Here is a 17,390-nt window from a genome sequence, read left to right as displayed (position 1 = left end):
TGATCTTGAATTGGCTCTGTATTCATATTTCATATTTAGTTTCTTCTAAACCTGAGGAAACTTATAGGTACAAAGAAATAAATTTTGAAGTCAATTGACTCATTTTGAGCTTTCTTTTGTGAGCCATCAGCAATATGACTCAGATATGGTTAAACGAATCACTTGCCTAACTTCAAATGAGTCAGTAATGAGTCAATTGACTCATTTAAAGTGCATAAAGTGACTCATTCAACTAATTTCTGAGTCAAATGACTCCAGTTGACTCAATAAAATGTCAAAGTGTGTCATCTCATGGACAAACCAAAGACTCATAAAAATGGGTCAACTGATTAGGTAATTTTTCAGTGATAGATCATTTTCAACTTTCTACCATGTTTATGTTTGCTTTGTGTTGGGTTTCTTCAAAACCTGAAGGAACTTGCAGGTAGATTGTCTTCCACTTCCTACTATGCTTTATGCTGAGACTATTATACCTGATATAATAGTCTCAGCTTTATGTGTGCTACTGCTTTGTATTAAGTTTCTTCAAAACCTGAAAGAACTTGTAGGTAGATTGTCTTCCACCTTTACTATGCTTACTGTGCTCTATTTGTAAGGTTATTATATGTGACGCAATCAAGCAAAATCAGTTGGAACTCGGTAATATTGATTTTGAGATATAGCCAAATAAAGTTAAGATTTCCTTTTGTTTCCTGTTGTTTTGGAAACTCTTTAATTGCTCATATCTTTGGAACTGGTTGTTCAATTTCAATGAGGTTTTCTGCATGCAAAATGCAGCTTTGCAAATTCTTTTTACTATCCTTTAAGAAACTGAAAATTTAATATTTCCGAGTTCTAACTGATTTTGCTTGATCGCATTTCATATGTCCAGCCCCGGGGTCCAGCCTGTATTTGTTGATTGTGCATGTGACATTTCAGTAAAGAAGTATTTCGTGATCCTAGCATCCAGCGTTTAATAACATTTTTCTATTCCCAAAATTTCAGTTGATTTTGGGTTTGTGAGTTATGCATGATTGTGTGTATTTATATAACAGACTGCTCCGTAGGCCACAGAACGTAATTTGACAATATTTTTGCTAAATGAATTCATCTGCAAGAAATGTTTGTACATAACCATTATGTAAAAAAAAAAAAAAAAAGAAAAGTGGGGGATGAGGCTGTTGATCACGAAATGCCCTTTTAACCAATATTCTTTGTGATTAAAGAGTTTAACTTCAACACTACACTATTTTTTCGCTCACCCGGAACGTTTTCACTAGTTCGACTAGCGTCTTCAGCAGATGGTGATGCTTTGATGATATCTTGTCTACAATCGGGATATCTCTCACTAATGACGTCATATGATTGACAGGATGACGTCATAGGATGTTACGATGTAGCGCCGCCCCCCTCCCCCTGGGCCCCGGCCCTGGGCATCAGCAAGTTATCCCAGATGGGGTCTATTTCCAGACCTTTGTCACGATTCAGTCTTGGTTTCTGAGTCCTTATGAATATTCCCAATATTCTTTGTATTTTGCTATCTATAAAATTGCTTAGTTTAGTTGTCAGTGTTTCAGTTTCAGCTAGGCAATGCTGAGCTCATATCTGGCCCTTGTTTTTGTGCTTCTGCTTTGTGTGCTATTATACCCACTTTGTTTGGTGAATGTTAATAAAATATTGTTGGGGGCCAGGGGGGCAGTGTTCTAAATTGGTAAATTACAAAAATAAATTGTGAATTGCTATAGACATATTGTGTGATGTTTGTTTATTATAGTTCAAATAAAGGTAAAAGCTGCCCTCATGTCCTTTTTTGATAATACTAAATACAGGTACTTTTTGGGGACCTAGAAAATTACACTTAACCCATAATCTGAGCCCTGCCTCCAGGGCTGTGCAATAATTATCTCTCCTGGGGGAGCAAAAAGAGGAACAATCAATTTTTGGCAGGTCAAAAGGAGGGTAAAGAGATTCTTGGCAAGCAGGGTGGCCAATTCGGGCAGGTTTAGGGGGCAAGGTTTTTGACAGTTGGAGAGGGGGCCATGCAATATTTGGCATGCAGGGGGGGCAAGCATTTGTGTCAGGCCATTTTGCACCCTGGGGTACAGATAATTATTGCACATCCTGCAAGTAGTAATATAGCTTTCCAGGACATCTTCCGGGTCACGAGGTCAAAGGTCACTTCCGGGTCATGGGTCATGAGGTCAACCGGAAGTGGTCAAAGGTCAACCGGAAGTACCGCCATTTTGAAAAGGTCAACCGGAAGTGCCGCCATTTTGAAAGGTCAACCCGAAATACCGGCATTTTGAAAAATTTCAAAATCAAATTTTCGAAAAAAAAAAATTCCAAAAAATTTTGAAAATAAAATTTTGAAAAAAATTTTTTGAAAATTTTCAAAAAAAACAAAAACAAAATTAAAAAACAAAAATTTAAAAAAAATGACATTTCAAAAAAAATTTACCTTTTTTTTTTTCAAAAGTGAACTTTGACCCGAAGTGAACTTTGGCCCAAAATGATCCTCACAGAGGGTATTTTTGTTCTAGAAACACCAAATTTTTAAAATAATTTTTTTTCCTAAGAGAGCGCACCACCAATGATTATGCGCCATTGGATAACACAGGAAAATACGCGACGTTTGGATGCCGTTTGTCACTGCAAAACGTAATATAGATCAAAAGTTTGGTATCAAATTAAAGCTTATCACGTGTAGAATATTATTCTTTTAACAGAATATATTGGTGACCATCTACTTTTTTTTTTTTTTTGGCCGCAAAAAAAAAAAGGTGCAAATTTAACCCTAAAAAATCACTCAATTTTTGAAACCGGACGTTGTTCAAATTCGCGCCAAAACTTCACCTCTGAAATAAAATATTGGGATTTTTTCTCCGATTCTTTCATGCAGACACTTGTCGGAAGCAAATGAGCTGAAAGCGAGCGAATTTTGACAATATCTATAGAAAATAAAGCCGCAACAAGCTGAAATAAGCGGTGGACTATTTTAACCGAATTTCACTGGTACATAGATCGTGGAGTGCTTTGGTGGTGCGCCCTCCTTATTTGAAACGTCGTATCGGTTGTTGTACGGTACGTAGCGGCGTCAAAATCTGTATACAGGGTGAGGGTTGAATTACAAACTACCCGCGGGGGTCGAGAGGTCAAAAGGTCGATGCGCTTAAAATATAATTTTGTCTAGGGAAATATCGTATTTTTCGTTTTATACTCCGTATCGAAGTAAAACTTAGAGGTGTGACCATGCAAAGCACAAGTGACCTTTGACCCGGAAGTGACGGTCGACCCTGAGTGACGATCTTTGACCCCTACATGACCTCTCCTCAAGTGCGCCAATTGCATCAAACGCGTCAATTTCGGTGAAATGAGTAAATGAGCGTGTAAACGAGTAAATGAGCGGTGAAATGAGCAAATGAGCGGTGACATGAGCAAATGAGCGGTGAAATGAGCAAATGAGCGGAGAAATGAGCAAATGAGCGATGAAATGAGCAAATGAGCGATGAAATGAGTCAATGAGCGGTGAAATGAGTAAATGAGCGGTGAAACGAGCAAATGAGCGGTGAAATGAGCAAATGAGCATGGAAATGAGCAGATGAGTATTGAAATGAGCAAATGAGCATGGAAATGAGCAAATGAGCGGTGAAATGAGCAAATGAGCATTGGAATGAGCAGGGTAATGAGCAATGAAATGAGCAAATGAGCAGTGAAACGAGCAAATGAGCATGTCATTGAGTCAGTGAGGAGTGAAAATGAGTCAATGAGCAAAAGAGGGGCGGCCATCCCCGGCCGCCCCTCTTTTTGAGAAATTTGTTATGTTTTTATTAATTTGGGCATATATTTGTAATTTGGCCGCCCCACATTTGTGATGGCCGCCCCACATTTTTCAACCTTGCTACGGCCCTGGGGTAGAGGATGTAGTAAATAATGGAAATTTAGGGATTACCTCATGTTTCCAGTGCAATGATTACAAAAATTGCAAATTTCTTTTCATTTTGATAAAAACAAATTCAAATCTTTTCTCAATCTGTTGCAAATCTGTAATGATGATCTAAGCATTGATACCTATTTTGAGATGTAAGTAATGAAATTTCCCAAAATAATGAATATAGCCTGATTATGACCCCCGACCGGAAACTAATCATTTCATTTCATTAGCCTTATGTGGCATTCAGATTGGAATAGGTATATTTAGCGCCAATCCAGCTTGAAATGTTGGGTGCCGCCGGGTTTATCGGCCTGAATTGTTAAAGAGTAGCTGAATAGAACAAAAAATATGGGCCATTTTGCAGAAATGGCCCATTTTGGGACAGGGGGCACAGCCTTCTGCCCCCCTGGATTGACTGACGCCCATGATTGAACTCAAGACGAGGTGGACTGAACTGACTAACTCTATTAAACTAAGTTAAGTTTTAGTTTAAAACTAACAAACTAAATAAACAAAATAAATAGGTCAAAATAAACGAACAAATATTTAATTGATTGATCTATTTATTGATCAGCATTAAGGTTACACGAAGAAACGTATAAAAAGCGTATAAAAGACGTATAAAGTTGTTCTCTAAAACCGCGTTTTCTCAGCAATCAAATATCGCAGTGAGTTAAATGTTGGTGCATGGATGTATCTTAACATTATTTTTGTGTGTTTATACAAATTTTTAGAATCCGTTTGAAAATCCTTCGTTTAAATCATTTTTACGCACCATGTTCACAAGATCAAAAACACGCTCCATGCAGTTTTTTTTCAAATATTCGCTCCGTATAAAACTACGCCGAGTGATTGTTTTCTCCTTTTTTGTATTGTACAACAAATCGACCAAAGAAATAATGTTGCCATGGGGAAGAACCAAAAACAGTACCGATTAAATTTTATTAGCCCGTTTTTTGGGAACAATTTTCGAGAATCTTGTACCACAAAACACTGTTATGTTACACTATCGATATCTGGATTGTGGAACATTAATTTTGATTTCTAACTGCCTACATTATTTCTCAAAAGTATGTCGATTCCTTTACCATTTGAATTTCACTCCAAATTTAAGCTACTTTTGCAAAAATCGAGGTTTTTCGCCATCGATACCTCCGACATTTACAGCGGTGATGAGATTGTTTATCATAAGAGCCTGGTATGCACTATTCCATAATAGTCAGTTTGAGATCAATCGATTTCACAGATCACTCAGTAGCTCAATCGGTTAGCGCGCTGGACTCACGTTCGACTATATAATACTATAGTTTTGAGCTGGAAAACTTTGGTACGTGTTCGAGTCCCTAGGTGGTCCGTTCCATCTATTTTATTTTATTTTTCTCTCACTTTTTCTTTTTTCTTGTTCGCTTTCTCTTTCTGACTGCAGCGATTGATTGTTTTTGCCCGCTTTTTTTTTCATTATATAATTCAGGAATTTTAAGGCTATACTAGTCTAATAGGAGCGGCCTATGAATATATTTTTACAAATTAGATTAACAAAATATTGGTTGTTGGTTTTGTTACTGTTGTTGTAGTTATTGTTGTAGGCCTATATATTGCATAATCAGGGTATAAATAGGCATACTAGGCCTATTATAGCCTATAGAAGCATTGATTTATTTCACGACAGATATCATCCCGGATAATTTTAAAAATTGAAAATTTAGAAAATCCAAAGGAAAATTGCCAAAACGGCTGCCCACAATCACACCCCCCCCCCCCATCAGCCCATATGGTCCTATCATGGTCGCCCCTTCCCTATCCCTGCAACATATAGGATGACTCACGACCGCGGTTTGTCCGTGGCCCTATTTCAGATTGATACACTATTGTACGCGTGAGTTCATTCTTTTCTGCATGGCTGTTTCCATTATTAACTTACGCCCCTCTGGAATCAAGCCTTGAAAATCAATTGTATTTAACCTTAATTGGTCGATCATGATAGATTGTATGATATCACGAGGGGCGGATTTAGAGGGGGCACAATAAATAAAATAAATAAATAAATAAATAAATAAATAAATAAATAAATAAATAAATAAATAAATAAATAAATAAATAAATAAATAAATAAATAAATAAATAAATAAATAAATAAATAAATAAATAAATAAATAAATAAATAAATAAATAAATAAATAAATAAATAAATAAATAAATTAAAAAAATAAAAAAAAATAAATCAATAGGAAATAATTCATTAATTCCTCCCCGGGCTCTCCCCCTCTCCTCAGCTCTGCTCTTAGGGACCATTCACAAACACTTGTAAGGGGGGCCTGATGCAAAAAATTTCATCATAAAAATCCACCCCCTTTAGAGACCTCAAACATTTCAGCCCCCCCCCCCTTTCGACATGAAAATTATGGGTCAACCCCATAAAAATGCATATAAACTCAATTTTCCCAGGATTTTTATTTCAGGCCCCCCCCCCCTTAGGAGGGTCACAATTTTTCAGGGCCCCTTTTTTGCATCAGGCCCCCCAACAAGTGTTTGTGAATGGTCCCTTACTCCACAGAATTAGAGACCTGTATCTTAATAATAATAGGCCTAATAATAGGCCCTATAAATAATAATAATATTTATTTGATAAATAAATATATCTAGGCCCTATATATAATTTATATCTTAGGGTGGTGCAATAATTATGTGTACCCCTGGGTGGTGAATTCTCAAAATGGTCTGCCAAAAATCGCTTGCCCCCCCCTTTGGCCGTGCCAAAAAACGCTTACCCCCCCTTTCGACGTGCCAAAAAACCTTTGCCCCCGCCCCCTTTTGACATGCAAGATTTTGGGGCTGAACCCGAATTTAAAACCTTATATTGTCTTATAAATGCGAGCGCAGCGAGCAGTAAATTTTGCATATTTGAACGTGTTCCTAACGTTTTCCTACGCCTTTTTAGGCGGCGTAATATAAAATGGTAGGCCTACCCAAAATATCTGTGCCAAAAATTGCTTAAATTGCTTGCCCCCCCTTTCGACCTGCCAAAAATCGCTTGACCCGACCTGCCAAAAATGCTTGCCCCCCTTTTGGCCTGCCAAAAAAATCTTTGCCGGGGGTACACATAATTATTGCACCACCCCTTACTTCCACTTTGAACACACCAGACACACCACATGTACATTTTAGTGATCTGCATAATGCAACAATGATTTTATACCTTTAAAGATCTTCTGGCCAATCAGCATCGAGCTACAGTCCGCCTCAGCGAATTTGATTGGTCCAATTTCCCATGACCGTGCATGTGCGGTGTTTTCAAATGCGACAGGAGCCAGCTGTGGCGTACGCTGGTTCCCGTGATTATCTTTTGCGTATCTTTTTTCACTTGTACAAAGATCTCTACACTATTGGGTACCAACTTTACTCAAAACAACAACGAAGAGGTATGATTGCAAAGCGTAAATTGGTCAGATTTGAGTTATAAAATTATAGTTTTGACAGCAAATATATGGTAAGTAATGATAACTGTATTTTGCAATTACATGCTGTAAATATGCATTGATAGCTTTATGATCAATGGTAGTTTACGATTATCAATTACATCGTTTTTAATTTTTAAGCTTACCTAAGAAAAAACGGCGATCTTTTCTTTTAGACCACCCGAGCTATAATAGGTCAAAATTACTTATTTATCAAATTAAACTTTCGCATCAAGGTTAAAAATGTTTTTAGCTATACAAACATACCTTTTATTTCATCAAACAAGCTTTATTTTGTTCCAAAATCGATGTTTTTATCGCTATTTTTGACATAAAAAGAGCCAGATGCAAAACCAGTGATGCCAGCTCCGAAACGTTCGCGTAGCACAAGCGCTTGATGAACGCTTGTTTTGACGGTAATTTACGCTAGCGTATCGTGCATTTTCAAGCGCATTTGGCAGTTTTTTTACTGCGTGACGCAATTTTGCATTTATCATGTTTATTCAAGATGGCGAATTTCTCGAAAAACGTGCTGTATTTTTCTAAGAAAATTCTGTCATTTCGCGAATTCTTTGCCACTCTCCACTCATCTGATCATCTTTTCATGTGACGGAAGTGATGCTGATTTTATGAAGGTATGTTTTTGCATTTCCGATTATTTTTTAAATGTTTTTTGAGACAAAAACTTCACAGCAGAATAGCCGTTTTTGCTTGTTTTAAAAAGTTGTTTTGACCTTGTTTTTACCCCATAATTTCCCTCATTTATCGAAGCCCTGCCCTCCTTCAAAAACATTAAACCTTGACTTCAAAGTGTTTGGCAACTGTTTAACCTTGATGCAAAAGAAAACCTTGATACAAAAGTAATATTTTAGTCCCTATATAGCGAGGGTGGTCTAAAGGAAAAGATCGCCGAAAAAACTAAGTTACTCACTGATAAAAAGGATCTCAATTATCTAAATTTGTTGTATGATTCCCTGGCCAAAATCAAAAGATCAAAAAATGATCATATTTGGTTAGGGGGGACTTCAACTTGGGTGATATACAGTGGAATTCTCAATCTGTGCGTCAAGGTTCCCCAGTCAAAAATATCTGTCACCAGATGCAGATGATAGATCTTGCTAATGACTTCAATCTTGAACAAATGGTGACGGAACCCACCCGTAAAAACAACATTTTGGATCTGTTCTTCACCACCAACGCTACGCTCGTTGAGAAGTCCATTGTGATTCCCGGAATGAGTGATCACGATGGGATTGCAATGTTGATCATCAATACCTCCCCCAAACGTAACAAACAGAAACCGCATAAAGCCTATTTATATAATAAAGCCGATATGCCTGGTATTAAAAACGAGCTCAACAGGTTTAGCAATGAGTTTTGCAATAAGTCTCACACAATTAGTGGTAATGTCTCTGTAGAAGAGATGTGGTCAGAATTCAAATCACATCTGAATACCACAATGGATAAATACATACCATCCAAGATCATGAGCAAGCAAAATAAAACTCCTTGGATAAGTCCCACAATAAAACGTATGCAAAGGCGTAAACAAAGAGCCTATAACAAGGCCCGTAAAAGTGGTAATAGCTCTGACTGGGACAATTTCACATCAATAAGGAAGGACACACACAAAGTGACCAAATTCTCATATAGAAAATATGTGAGAGATGTTTGTCTGGATTCCAAAAAGCAATTCTGGTCCTTTATTAAAAACATCTCTAAGGACTCCACTGGTATTTCAGCACTAAAAGACCATGGTGCTCTAGTGTCAGACAACAAACAGAAGGCTGACATCCTGAATAACCAATTTTGCTCAGTATTCACACAGGAGGACATTCATTCTACACCTAATATTGCTCAAAATACAACACCACCTATTGAAAACATCACTATCCACACGCCAGGGATTGAGAAGCTTCTGAAAGACTTAAATCAAAACAAAGCCGCAGGGGTTGATGGCATATCCCCCAGAATTCTTAAAGAAGCAGCTCATGAACTGGCGCCAATACTCTCTAAGATTTTCCAAGCATCACTAGATACAGGTGAACTTCCTTTAGATTGGCGTAATGCCAACATCTCCCGATTTATAAAAGGGTGATAGAACCCGAAAGCGGAGAACTATAGACCAGTCTCCCTCACATCAGTGTGCTGTAAAGTTTTAGAACATGTACTTCACTCACAGATAATGAAACACTTGGACACTTACAACATACTCAATAAATTTCAACATGGATTCAGACGAGGCCATTCCTGTGACTCACAACTTATACAAACTATGCATGACCTTTTCTTTTCTTTCGACAAACGCATACAGACGGACATGATAATAATGGACTTTGCGAAGGCGTTCGACACTGTACCCCACCATCGTCTTCTACTTAAATTACAGCATCATGGTATAACCGGTAACACAAATAGATGGATCTCAACTTTTCTTCAGAACAGACAGCAACGAGTCGTAGTGGGGGGAGAACATTCACAATGGGTTAAGGTTCAATCAGGAGTTCCACAGGGTACAGTGCTCGGACCACTTTTATTTTTAGTTTACATCAACGACCTACCAGACAATATCATTTCGACTGTGCGTTTATTTGCGGACGACTGTGTTTTATACTCCAACATAACATCGACCAAGGACGCCACCAGACTACAGGACGACTTAAACAAATTATCTGAATGGGAAAGGAAATGGCAAATGCGATTCAACCCGCAGAAATGCTTTGTCCTCAGAGTTTCTAATTCAAAAACACCCATTGTCTCCAGTTATAGTCTAGGGGGTACAATCCTGCAAGAAACATCATCTCATTCGTACCTCGGCGTTGAAATCTCAAACGACCTTAAATGGAACTTACACATAGCTAAAATCACCTCATCCGCAAATAAAATCATTGGTTTCATCAAGAGAAATCTTCACTCATGCACCAAAAATACAAAAGCAGCCGCTTATCTCACATTGGTCAGACCGACGGTTGAGTATTGCTCAAGCGTATGGGACCCATACACCAAAGAACACATACATGAGATAGGCAAAATACATAGAAGGGCTGCTCGCATGGTGACGGGTGATTATGACAGAACTACTAGTGCTTCAGGACTCATACGGGAACTCAACTGGGAAATGCTATCGACCAGAAGAAAGATTTCGCGGGTCAATACACTTCACAAAGCCTTGGGGGGTCACCTGGCCCTTCCGGTGTCAGACTACCTGCGCCCAGCTATTCGCCAGACTAGGAGATCGTCCAGCAGCTCATATATTCAAATATCAGCTCGAACAGAAGCTTTCAAAAACTCATTTGTGCCCCGCACGATAAAGGATTGGAATAACCTGCCATCCACCATCCAGACCATCGAAGACAACAAGCACTTTAAAGAAAACATTACAGTCTTCTTCAACGAAGAAGACAATCTAACCAGAGACTAAGGCGCCTACTTGCGCACTCACACCCTTTTCGCCTGGTTCCATTCACGGGACGTTGAAAAGTATCCTGAAGAAGAAGAGAAGAAGATGCCCATCGTCGACTCGCTTGCCAGTCTCATACCGTAACGCCGGGCGATCTTTTCCTTTAGAACACCCTCGCTGTACATGTACATGTATACATATATGGACTAAATTATTACTTTTGGATCAAGACTTACTTTTGAATCAAGATTGAACAGTTACCAAACACTTTGATGTAACTTAAGGTTTAATGTAATTGGCGATCCTGACTTTTAGACCACCGAGATAATATAGGGTACAAATTGCAAATTTATCATATTAAACTTTCGCAACAAGGTTAAACATGTTTTCAACTGTACAAACATACCTTTTATTCCATCAAACAAGCTTTATTTTGTTCCAACATTCATGTTTTTACAGCTAGTATTTTTGACATAAAACTAAAAGAGCTGGTAACAAAAGCGCTTGATGTACGCTCGTTTTGATGGCAATTTACGCTAGCGTATCATGCATTTTCAAGCACGTTTGCATGTTTGACATCGTTTTACTGCGCCACGCAATTCTGCATTTATTCAAGATGGCGAATTTCTCGAAAAACGTAATGTAACATGCTTGACGTTGTGCGTGTATACACAAGGGTTTAACTTATCCAGGCTGGACACATCACACTACCGTGTGATGTGTCCAGTTCTTCGCCGAACTTTCATATAAGATGGAGAGTTTAGCATAACGGCCTGCCTATTCACAAGCAAACTTCTGTACAAATTCAACTTTTGCAAATGAATCAACCACAGCTCATTATAACCCAATGACATCACCAGCTCAAATTACATCCCATTGAAATACATGTTACTGATGTAAGTGGAACCAACATTACTCAAATTTCAAGGCCTTTTTGTAAAAAATTACAAGTTTTTCAGAGATTTTCAAAGTTTTTCTACGGAAGTTTAAGGTTTATTCAAGCTACTTGTGTAAGAAGTACAAGTGGAGACAGTCAAATGTTGATGGACAAACGTAATATGCATGAGCATTTTTCATAGTCCAGAACAAATTTTCTTGAAAATCCATGCACCTGATTGGTCAGTTCAGTGCATGTGGTTGTAATGTGAGCAGCTCTGTGTGTACTGTTGTTTGGTGGTTTCCCAACTGTGCAATTGATCATCATGGTGGTGGTACCTGGTGTGTTCTCTTAATTATTTGTACAGTGCCAATGGTGCAAGTTTGATTGTGCTATTTACGCTTCCTGAAAACACTCTTGCACATAACATACAAAACCACAAATTCACTAACTTCAACTTGCACTACCGACACCATGAAAAATATTTTAATTATTACCGATCCTTCAGTAAATTCCACAATCTTCTGTCAGATCCAGGTCAGTAATCACAGATGGGCGAATCTACCAGCGTGACAAGACCAGAGATAATAAAGGATGAGAGGCCACGCCGTACAAATAGCTAGCCTGATTGGCAGCGGCGTCGCTGGCCAGATCTTCTACGGTCGTGTATGATGAGTAGAGACCATAGAGCCCTATATAGGGCTCTGTGGAAGAAACAGTTCCTAATTTTGAAGCCATGGATAATATATTCATAAAAATACGAGAACCATATTTTTGTACCAATCACAGAACAGAATTTCACCTACTCACAGCTGTCAATCATTCTTGTGAAACGTAAGCTCCGCCTAGTATCAAGGTCTTCTTCTGCGCATTGGTTGTGCGCATTAACTAGCCTCCAGCACAAATCCTGTGCACACGATCAGGTTGGATGGGCGGTTTACGCCTGGTTTACACAATAGGAACTGCGATGCATCCTAAACTGGATCGTTTCCGTGTATTCGCATTGCATGGTGGGTAATCGCCTGCCAGTTTGCGTAGCTCCATGTTCACAACAGTTTAAAATCAACACAGGTAAATCCATATAAAAATTAACATGGACACAAAATTGACATAGCTTATGTAATTCAAATAATAAAATAATAAAATGTAATATTATCATGATAGATGCACGTTTTATTAAAACTTGAAAAGATTATTAAGTCCAATAATTTGTTTGTGTTAGCTTGCACGAGTCACAAATTGGCGACCCATCACACATTTTCTGCATGTGCCGACATTAGTAACTCATAGTGACTGTCCTCAAACTAGCGCCAGTGTGTCTCAGGCCTGATAACGACCCCAGGTAATTTTATGCAGAAAGTTTTCTTGCGAACAGCTGCAGGTGACAATTAAACAATGAACACGGCTTGTTTATGTACATGCGTGGGGAGGCTTGTACGTCAGCTGACGTGTTTTGGACATGTTCCGGCATAAAAAGTGTCGCTTTTTCTTCATGAAAAATACCAGCGATGACCAGTTTTTTGTGGGCTATTTGATTTACAGGTATGTCGGTTCGTCATAGGGTAGAAATGATAGCTGTACAATTTGTATAACATACAGTTTAACATAGGCCTAAACATTCAATGGGCACAACTCGACCTTCCGTATTATGCACAAGTATGTGGAAGTGGCAGGCATAGGTTTAACTCTCTTAAGAACCAGGTTGCTAAAGCATAAAATTTGTGGGTACTTCCGTGGTCCGGGTTCGCGCTGGTGATCGGCAATCACATAGAATTGGCATCATAGGCGAGATCCCGGAGGATGGCAGAGATGTCAACAAGTCATTTTTTGCAAGTCAAGTCCAAGTCACAAGTCCTTTTGTCCAAGTCACAAGTAAGTCAAGTCATTTTGAAAAAGTTGCAAGTCAAGTAAAGTCACAAGTCATCAAATCACAAGTCAAGTCGCAAGTAAGTCACAACTTATCACAAGTCACTAGGCCTATAGTCTATTCACCAGTTTTGTGTTTGCTGGGACAGGACTCCGAGTTTTCATCCCGACATACTTTTACACCACGCCGAGCCCGTGTCAATGATTGAGGGCACTATTTATTTATGTATTTATTTATTTCCAGTTCAGGTTATGCCGGACATGCGGCCCGCCAGCGGATAATTCATTAATGTCATTGTAGGCCTATTAATATTCATCAATTCTATTCATAAATTTCAATTTACAGGAAAGTAACCTCAGACTTGCGTTGGTAACAAGTCAATTTTTTCCAAGTCAAAGTCCAAGTCCAAGTCATTGTATCTAAGTCACAAGTAAGTCAAGTCATTTTGCAAAAGTTGCAAGTCAAGTCACAAGTCCCAAAAATAGTGACTTGAGTCAGACTCGAGTCCAAGTCACACGACTCAAGTCTACATCTCTGGAGGATGGGGATGGTCCATACAATCACCCCCCCCCATGTTGACGCCTATATGTGAATTTCTGACAAATTTACCTCATATTTGGCCATTTGAGTCCCAAAAGTGCAATTTTTTTCGCGCTTCGCACGGATTTATTCCATTTCTGCACATTATATTTCAACAGTTTAGCTTCAAAATGGCAACAATTTTCGCGCGCTTCGAGTGCATTTATACCATAAATTTATTATGTCTACAAAAGGTGCTGAATTCACTATACTTCAAGAAATTTTCTCCAACCCCATCCCCCAATATCAAAAAGAAATCTACGCCACTTTACAGGAAAAGCGGTCGAGCCCCCTCCCCTTAACACCTTTTTGGTATGCTTTGGTGGTGCGGCAGGGAAGGCTTTGCCTAGGGCGGCAAAATCCCTAGGAACGGCCCTGCACTTCAAACCAAATTTTAAAAACATATCTCCTAAAAACATTGATTTTAATAACATATGGATTTTTCCCAATCTTCCATCAACAGATGCCTGAAGAAGATGGTAAAGACATACCAGTGCGTGTGGCACTCCGCTGCAGACCACTCATCACCAAAGAGATAGCTGAAGGATGTCAACAGTGTTTCAGCTTCAACCCCACTGAACCACAGGTGATCTTGGGCAAGGATAAAGCATTTACCTATGACTATGTGTTTGACGCTAACACAAGACAGGAGGTGGTGTATAGCAAAGCAGTGCAATGTCTAGTGGATGGTATTTTCAAAGGTAAGTGGAGGAGGGAACCTTCCTAAATGGTGCCATTATCATATCAGCTCTACCTGTTTGCTCAGTCTCCAATCACAAAACACAAGGTTTAGTAGAGCGTAGAGCTGTAGAGTGGACATATTTGTAAAGTCTAATGAATTTTTTTATTGCATGCAAATTGCAAAACAATATTAATAATGTGGCGTTCCTTGACATTCAAAATTTAGTCAATGTAAGAAATAAAATTTAGTATATAGTATTGTTGGTCATTGTTTGACTCCAGAGTAATTTTTTTTTGTAATTTTGAGAACATCAGACAAAATAAGCATGCATTTAAACATATTTACTCACCAGTCTTTGCGCAAGAACAAATGATAATGAGACAAATTAAAGGGGCATTTCGTGATCAACAGCCTCATCCACCACTTTTCTCAAAAAAAGTTGAGATTTTTATACCACAGGGAATCTCTAGCTACATGTACATGTTTTAAAAAAGAATTCTTGCATATTAATATATTTAGCAAAAATATTGTAACAAAGTTAACTGACTGCATAGTACAAACTGTTTCTTAAATTAGCATGCATTCACTATACAGCTCACCAAATTAGAAAATTGAAGCATTAATTTTTTTTTAATTCACCAGATCAAAATGAGACTTTACTGTGGAATATTGTCATTTTTTCTAGTTTGATCATAGACCTCTGAACTATGGTTTGATACTGTAACAATGGTAGTAGCATGTAACCATCCTATAAAGGAGTGATTTATTTATCAATTATAATAATACAATTTACACTTATATGAACTTCCATTTACAGGTTTGAATGCCACCGTGTTGGCCTACGGACAGACTGGCTCAGGGAAGACATTCTCTATGGGGAACATTTACAATTTGAATGATGCTGAAGTGAAAGGGATCATCCCCAGAGTCATAGAGAGACTTTTCAATGGCATACAAGACAGAACTGACACAGAATTCCTGGTTAAAGTCTCATATCTTGAGGTAAAAACAGAAAATTCTATTTATATTTTATAATAAAATATGGTCATTTTCATTTCTTTCATAACAATTTTATTCAAATATTTCATTTCAGGTTTCTATCTACATGTAAACCTAATAAAAGTTTAGTGCTTTTCACATTTTTGTGCAAACTTATGCAAGATGTATGAAATTTGGTGGAATGCATGCAAACATTTTCTCTTTGCGCACCACAGTGACAGCACATTCATATGTTGGATAGTTTTTAGAAATAACATGCATGTCTCTAGTCCAAATATCCATGTAGTTTAAAACCAAATTAATGATAAATCTACAGATGTTCATGATATCTGCATCATTACTGAAATTTGTTTGTTTCCATCTGTACAGTTTTGTACATGTGCTATGGTGGTGTTTTGGCAAATGCACACTGGCGGTATATTTACACTCCTGCAGTAATTCTTTCACACTTGCCTAGTGCCCAGTGTGGTCTTTGTAAAAATCCTTTTGGGGGTCCAGGTTTTTTTACATGTTCAGTGGTGTATCATGGTAAGTTTTCTATGGGGAAAGACTATTTTTTTTAAATATTCCCATTTTGGCCCTGTGTCTTTTCTGTACGGGTAGTCATGGGTAATTACCAAGGACATGGAAAACAAGATCAATGCATTTGCAACATCTTGCTACAGAGTCATGTTAAACATCAAGCGTGTGGATCGGATTCCAAACGAAACCATCTACAACCTGACCAACACCACTCCACTGGTTGCCAGAGTCAAGATTCATCAACTCAAATTTCTCGCCATATACTGCGTCTTGAAGATGGCGAGCCTGTGAAAGAATATGCGCTTTATATTCCACCACATGGGAAGAGGAAACCGGGACGGCCCGCGACACTGTACTTACAGTATGTCCAGCACCTCCTGGGAGATACTGAAGGGATGCTGCAGCCAAACAAAATTGTTTCGCTTGCCCAAGATCGCATTAGTTGGAGAAAGCTTGTAGTCGCCTGCTCCGCAGCCGACTGATGATGATGATGATGATGGCCCTGTGATAATTGTGCACGAGCCAGGAATTTTTTTTTTCAATTGTACATTTAAGACCAAAATTGTGGTGAAATTTTGCGTTTATCAGACCAATTTTTAAACCAACTCAAAGAGGGGTTCAAACCCCTCTCTCGCAAAGACCACACTGCAGTCATACCCTGATTATCACATGTGCAACCATGAAGTAATAAGCAAGTACACATCAAAAATATACTAGAAATTTTGTATTTGGAATGAATTTTAAAAGGTTACAATAAGATATATTTCCTGCTAACATTCTTCATGTTACTATTTGCAGATTTACAATGAAGAGATCAATGACTTACTTGGGTCAGCCGCCAGCAAGGGAGATTCACTAGCTATACGTGAGCAGTTGGATGGAGGAATAAGAGTAAGTCACATGTAGTACAACCATGATCTAGCGCTAAAAACTATGCAATGCTTTAGGGCCATTCTTCAGAAAATGAAACTAATTTGAAAAAAAATCAAATTGTAGGTATCATTTATTTTTTAACTTTTTTGTGACAAGTACAGTTCAAAGTTTTAAGAACTATAATTTTTATGAAAAATTAATCGCCGAACACCCTAATTTGCATAAA

At 38.2% G+C, this 17,390-nt stretch overlaps 2 protein-coding genes across 2 annotated transcripts in view; both read left to right on the top strand.

Moving 5' to 3' along the window:
- The first annotated feature begins 7,197 nt into the window (after positions 1-7,197).
- Positions 7,198-17,390, top strand: part of LOC140160248 (chromosome-associated kinesin KIF4-like) — a 51,432-nt gene continuing 41,239 nt past the window's right edge. The window contains exons 1-4 of the mRNA XM_072183524.1: positions 7,198-7,397; positions 14,552-14,789; positions 15,588-15,772; positions 17,090-17,182. Of these exons, the coding sequence (XP_072039625.1) occupies positions 7,395-7,397; positions 14,552-14,789; positions 15,588-15,772; positions 17,090-17,182 (519 nt within the window). The 5' untranslated portion in view covers positions 7,198-7,394. The remainder of the gene's footprint in view (positions 7,398-14,551; positions 14,790-15,587; positions 15,773-17,089; positions 17,183-17,390) is intronic.
- Positions 8,465-9,463, top strand: LOC140160250 (uncharacterized). Its single transcript, XM_072183525.1, has one exon. The coding sequence runs from the start codon at positions 8,465-8,467 to the stop codon at positions 9,461-9,463; it is 999 nt and encodes a 332-aa protein (XP_072039626.1).

Source organism: Amphiura filiformis, chromosome 9 (genome assembly GCF_039555335.1).
Source record: "Amphiura filiformis chromosome 9, Afil_fr2py, whole genome shotgun sequence".
NCBI lineage: Eukaryota > Metazoa > Echinodermata > Ophiuroidea > Amphilepidida > Amphiuridae > Amphiura > Amphiura filiformis.
Note: the sequence above shows the minus strand (reverse complement) of the source record. Positions and strands in the feature narration are given on the sequence as shown.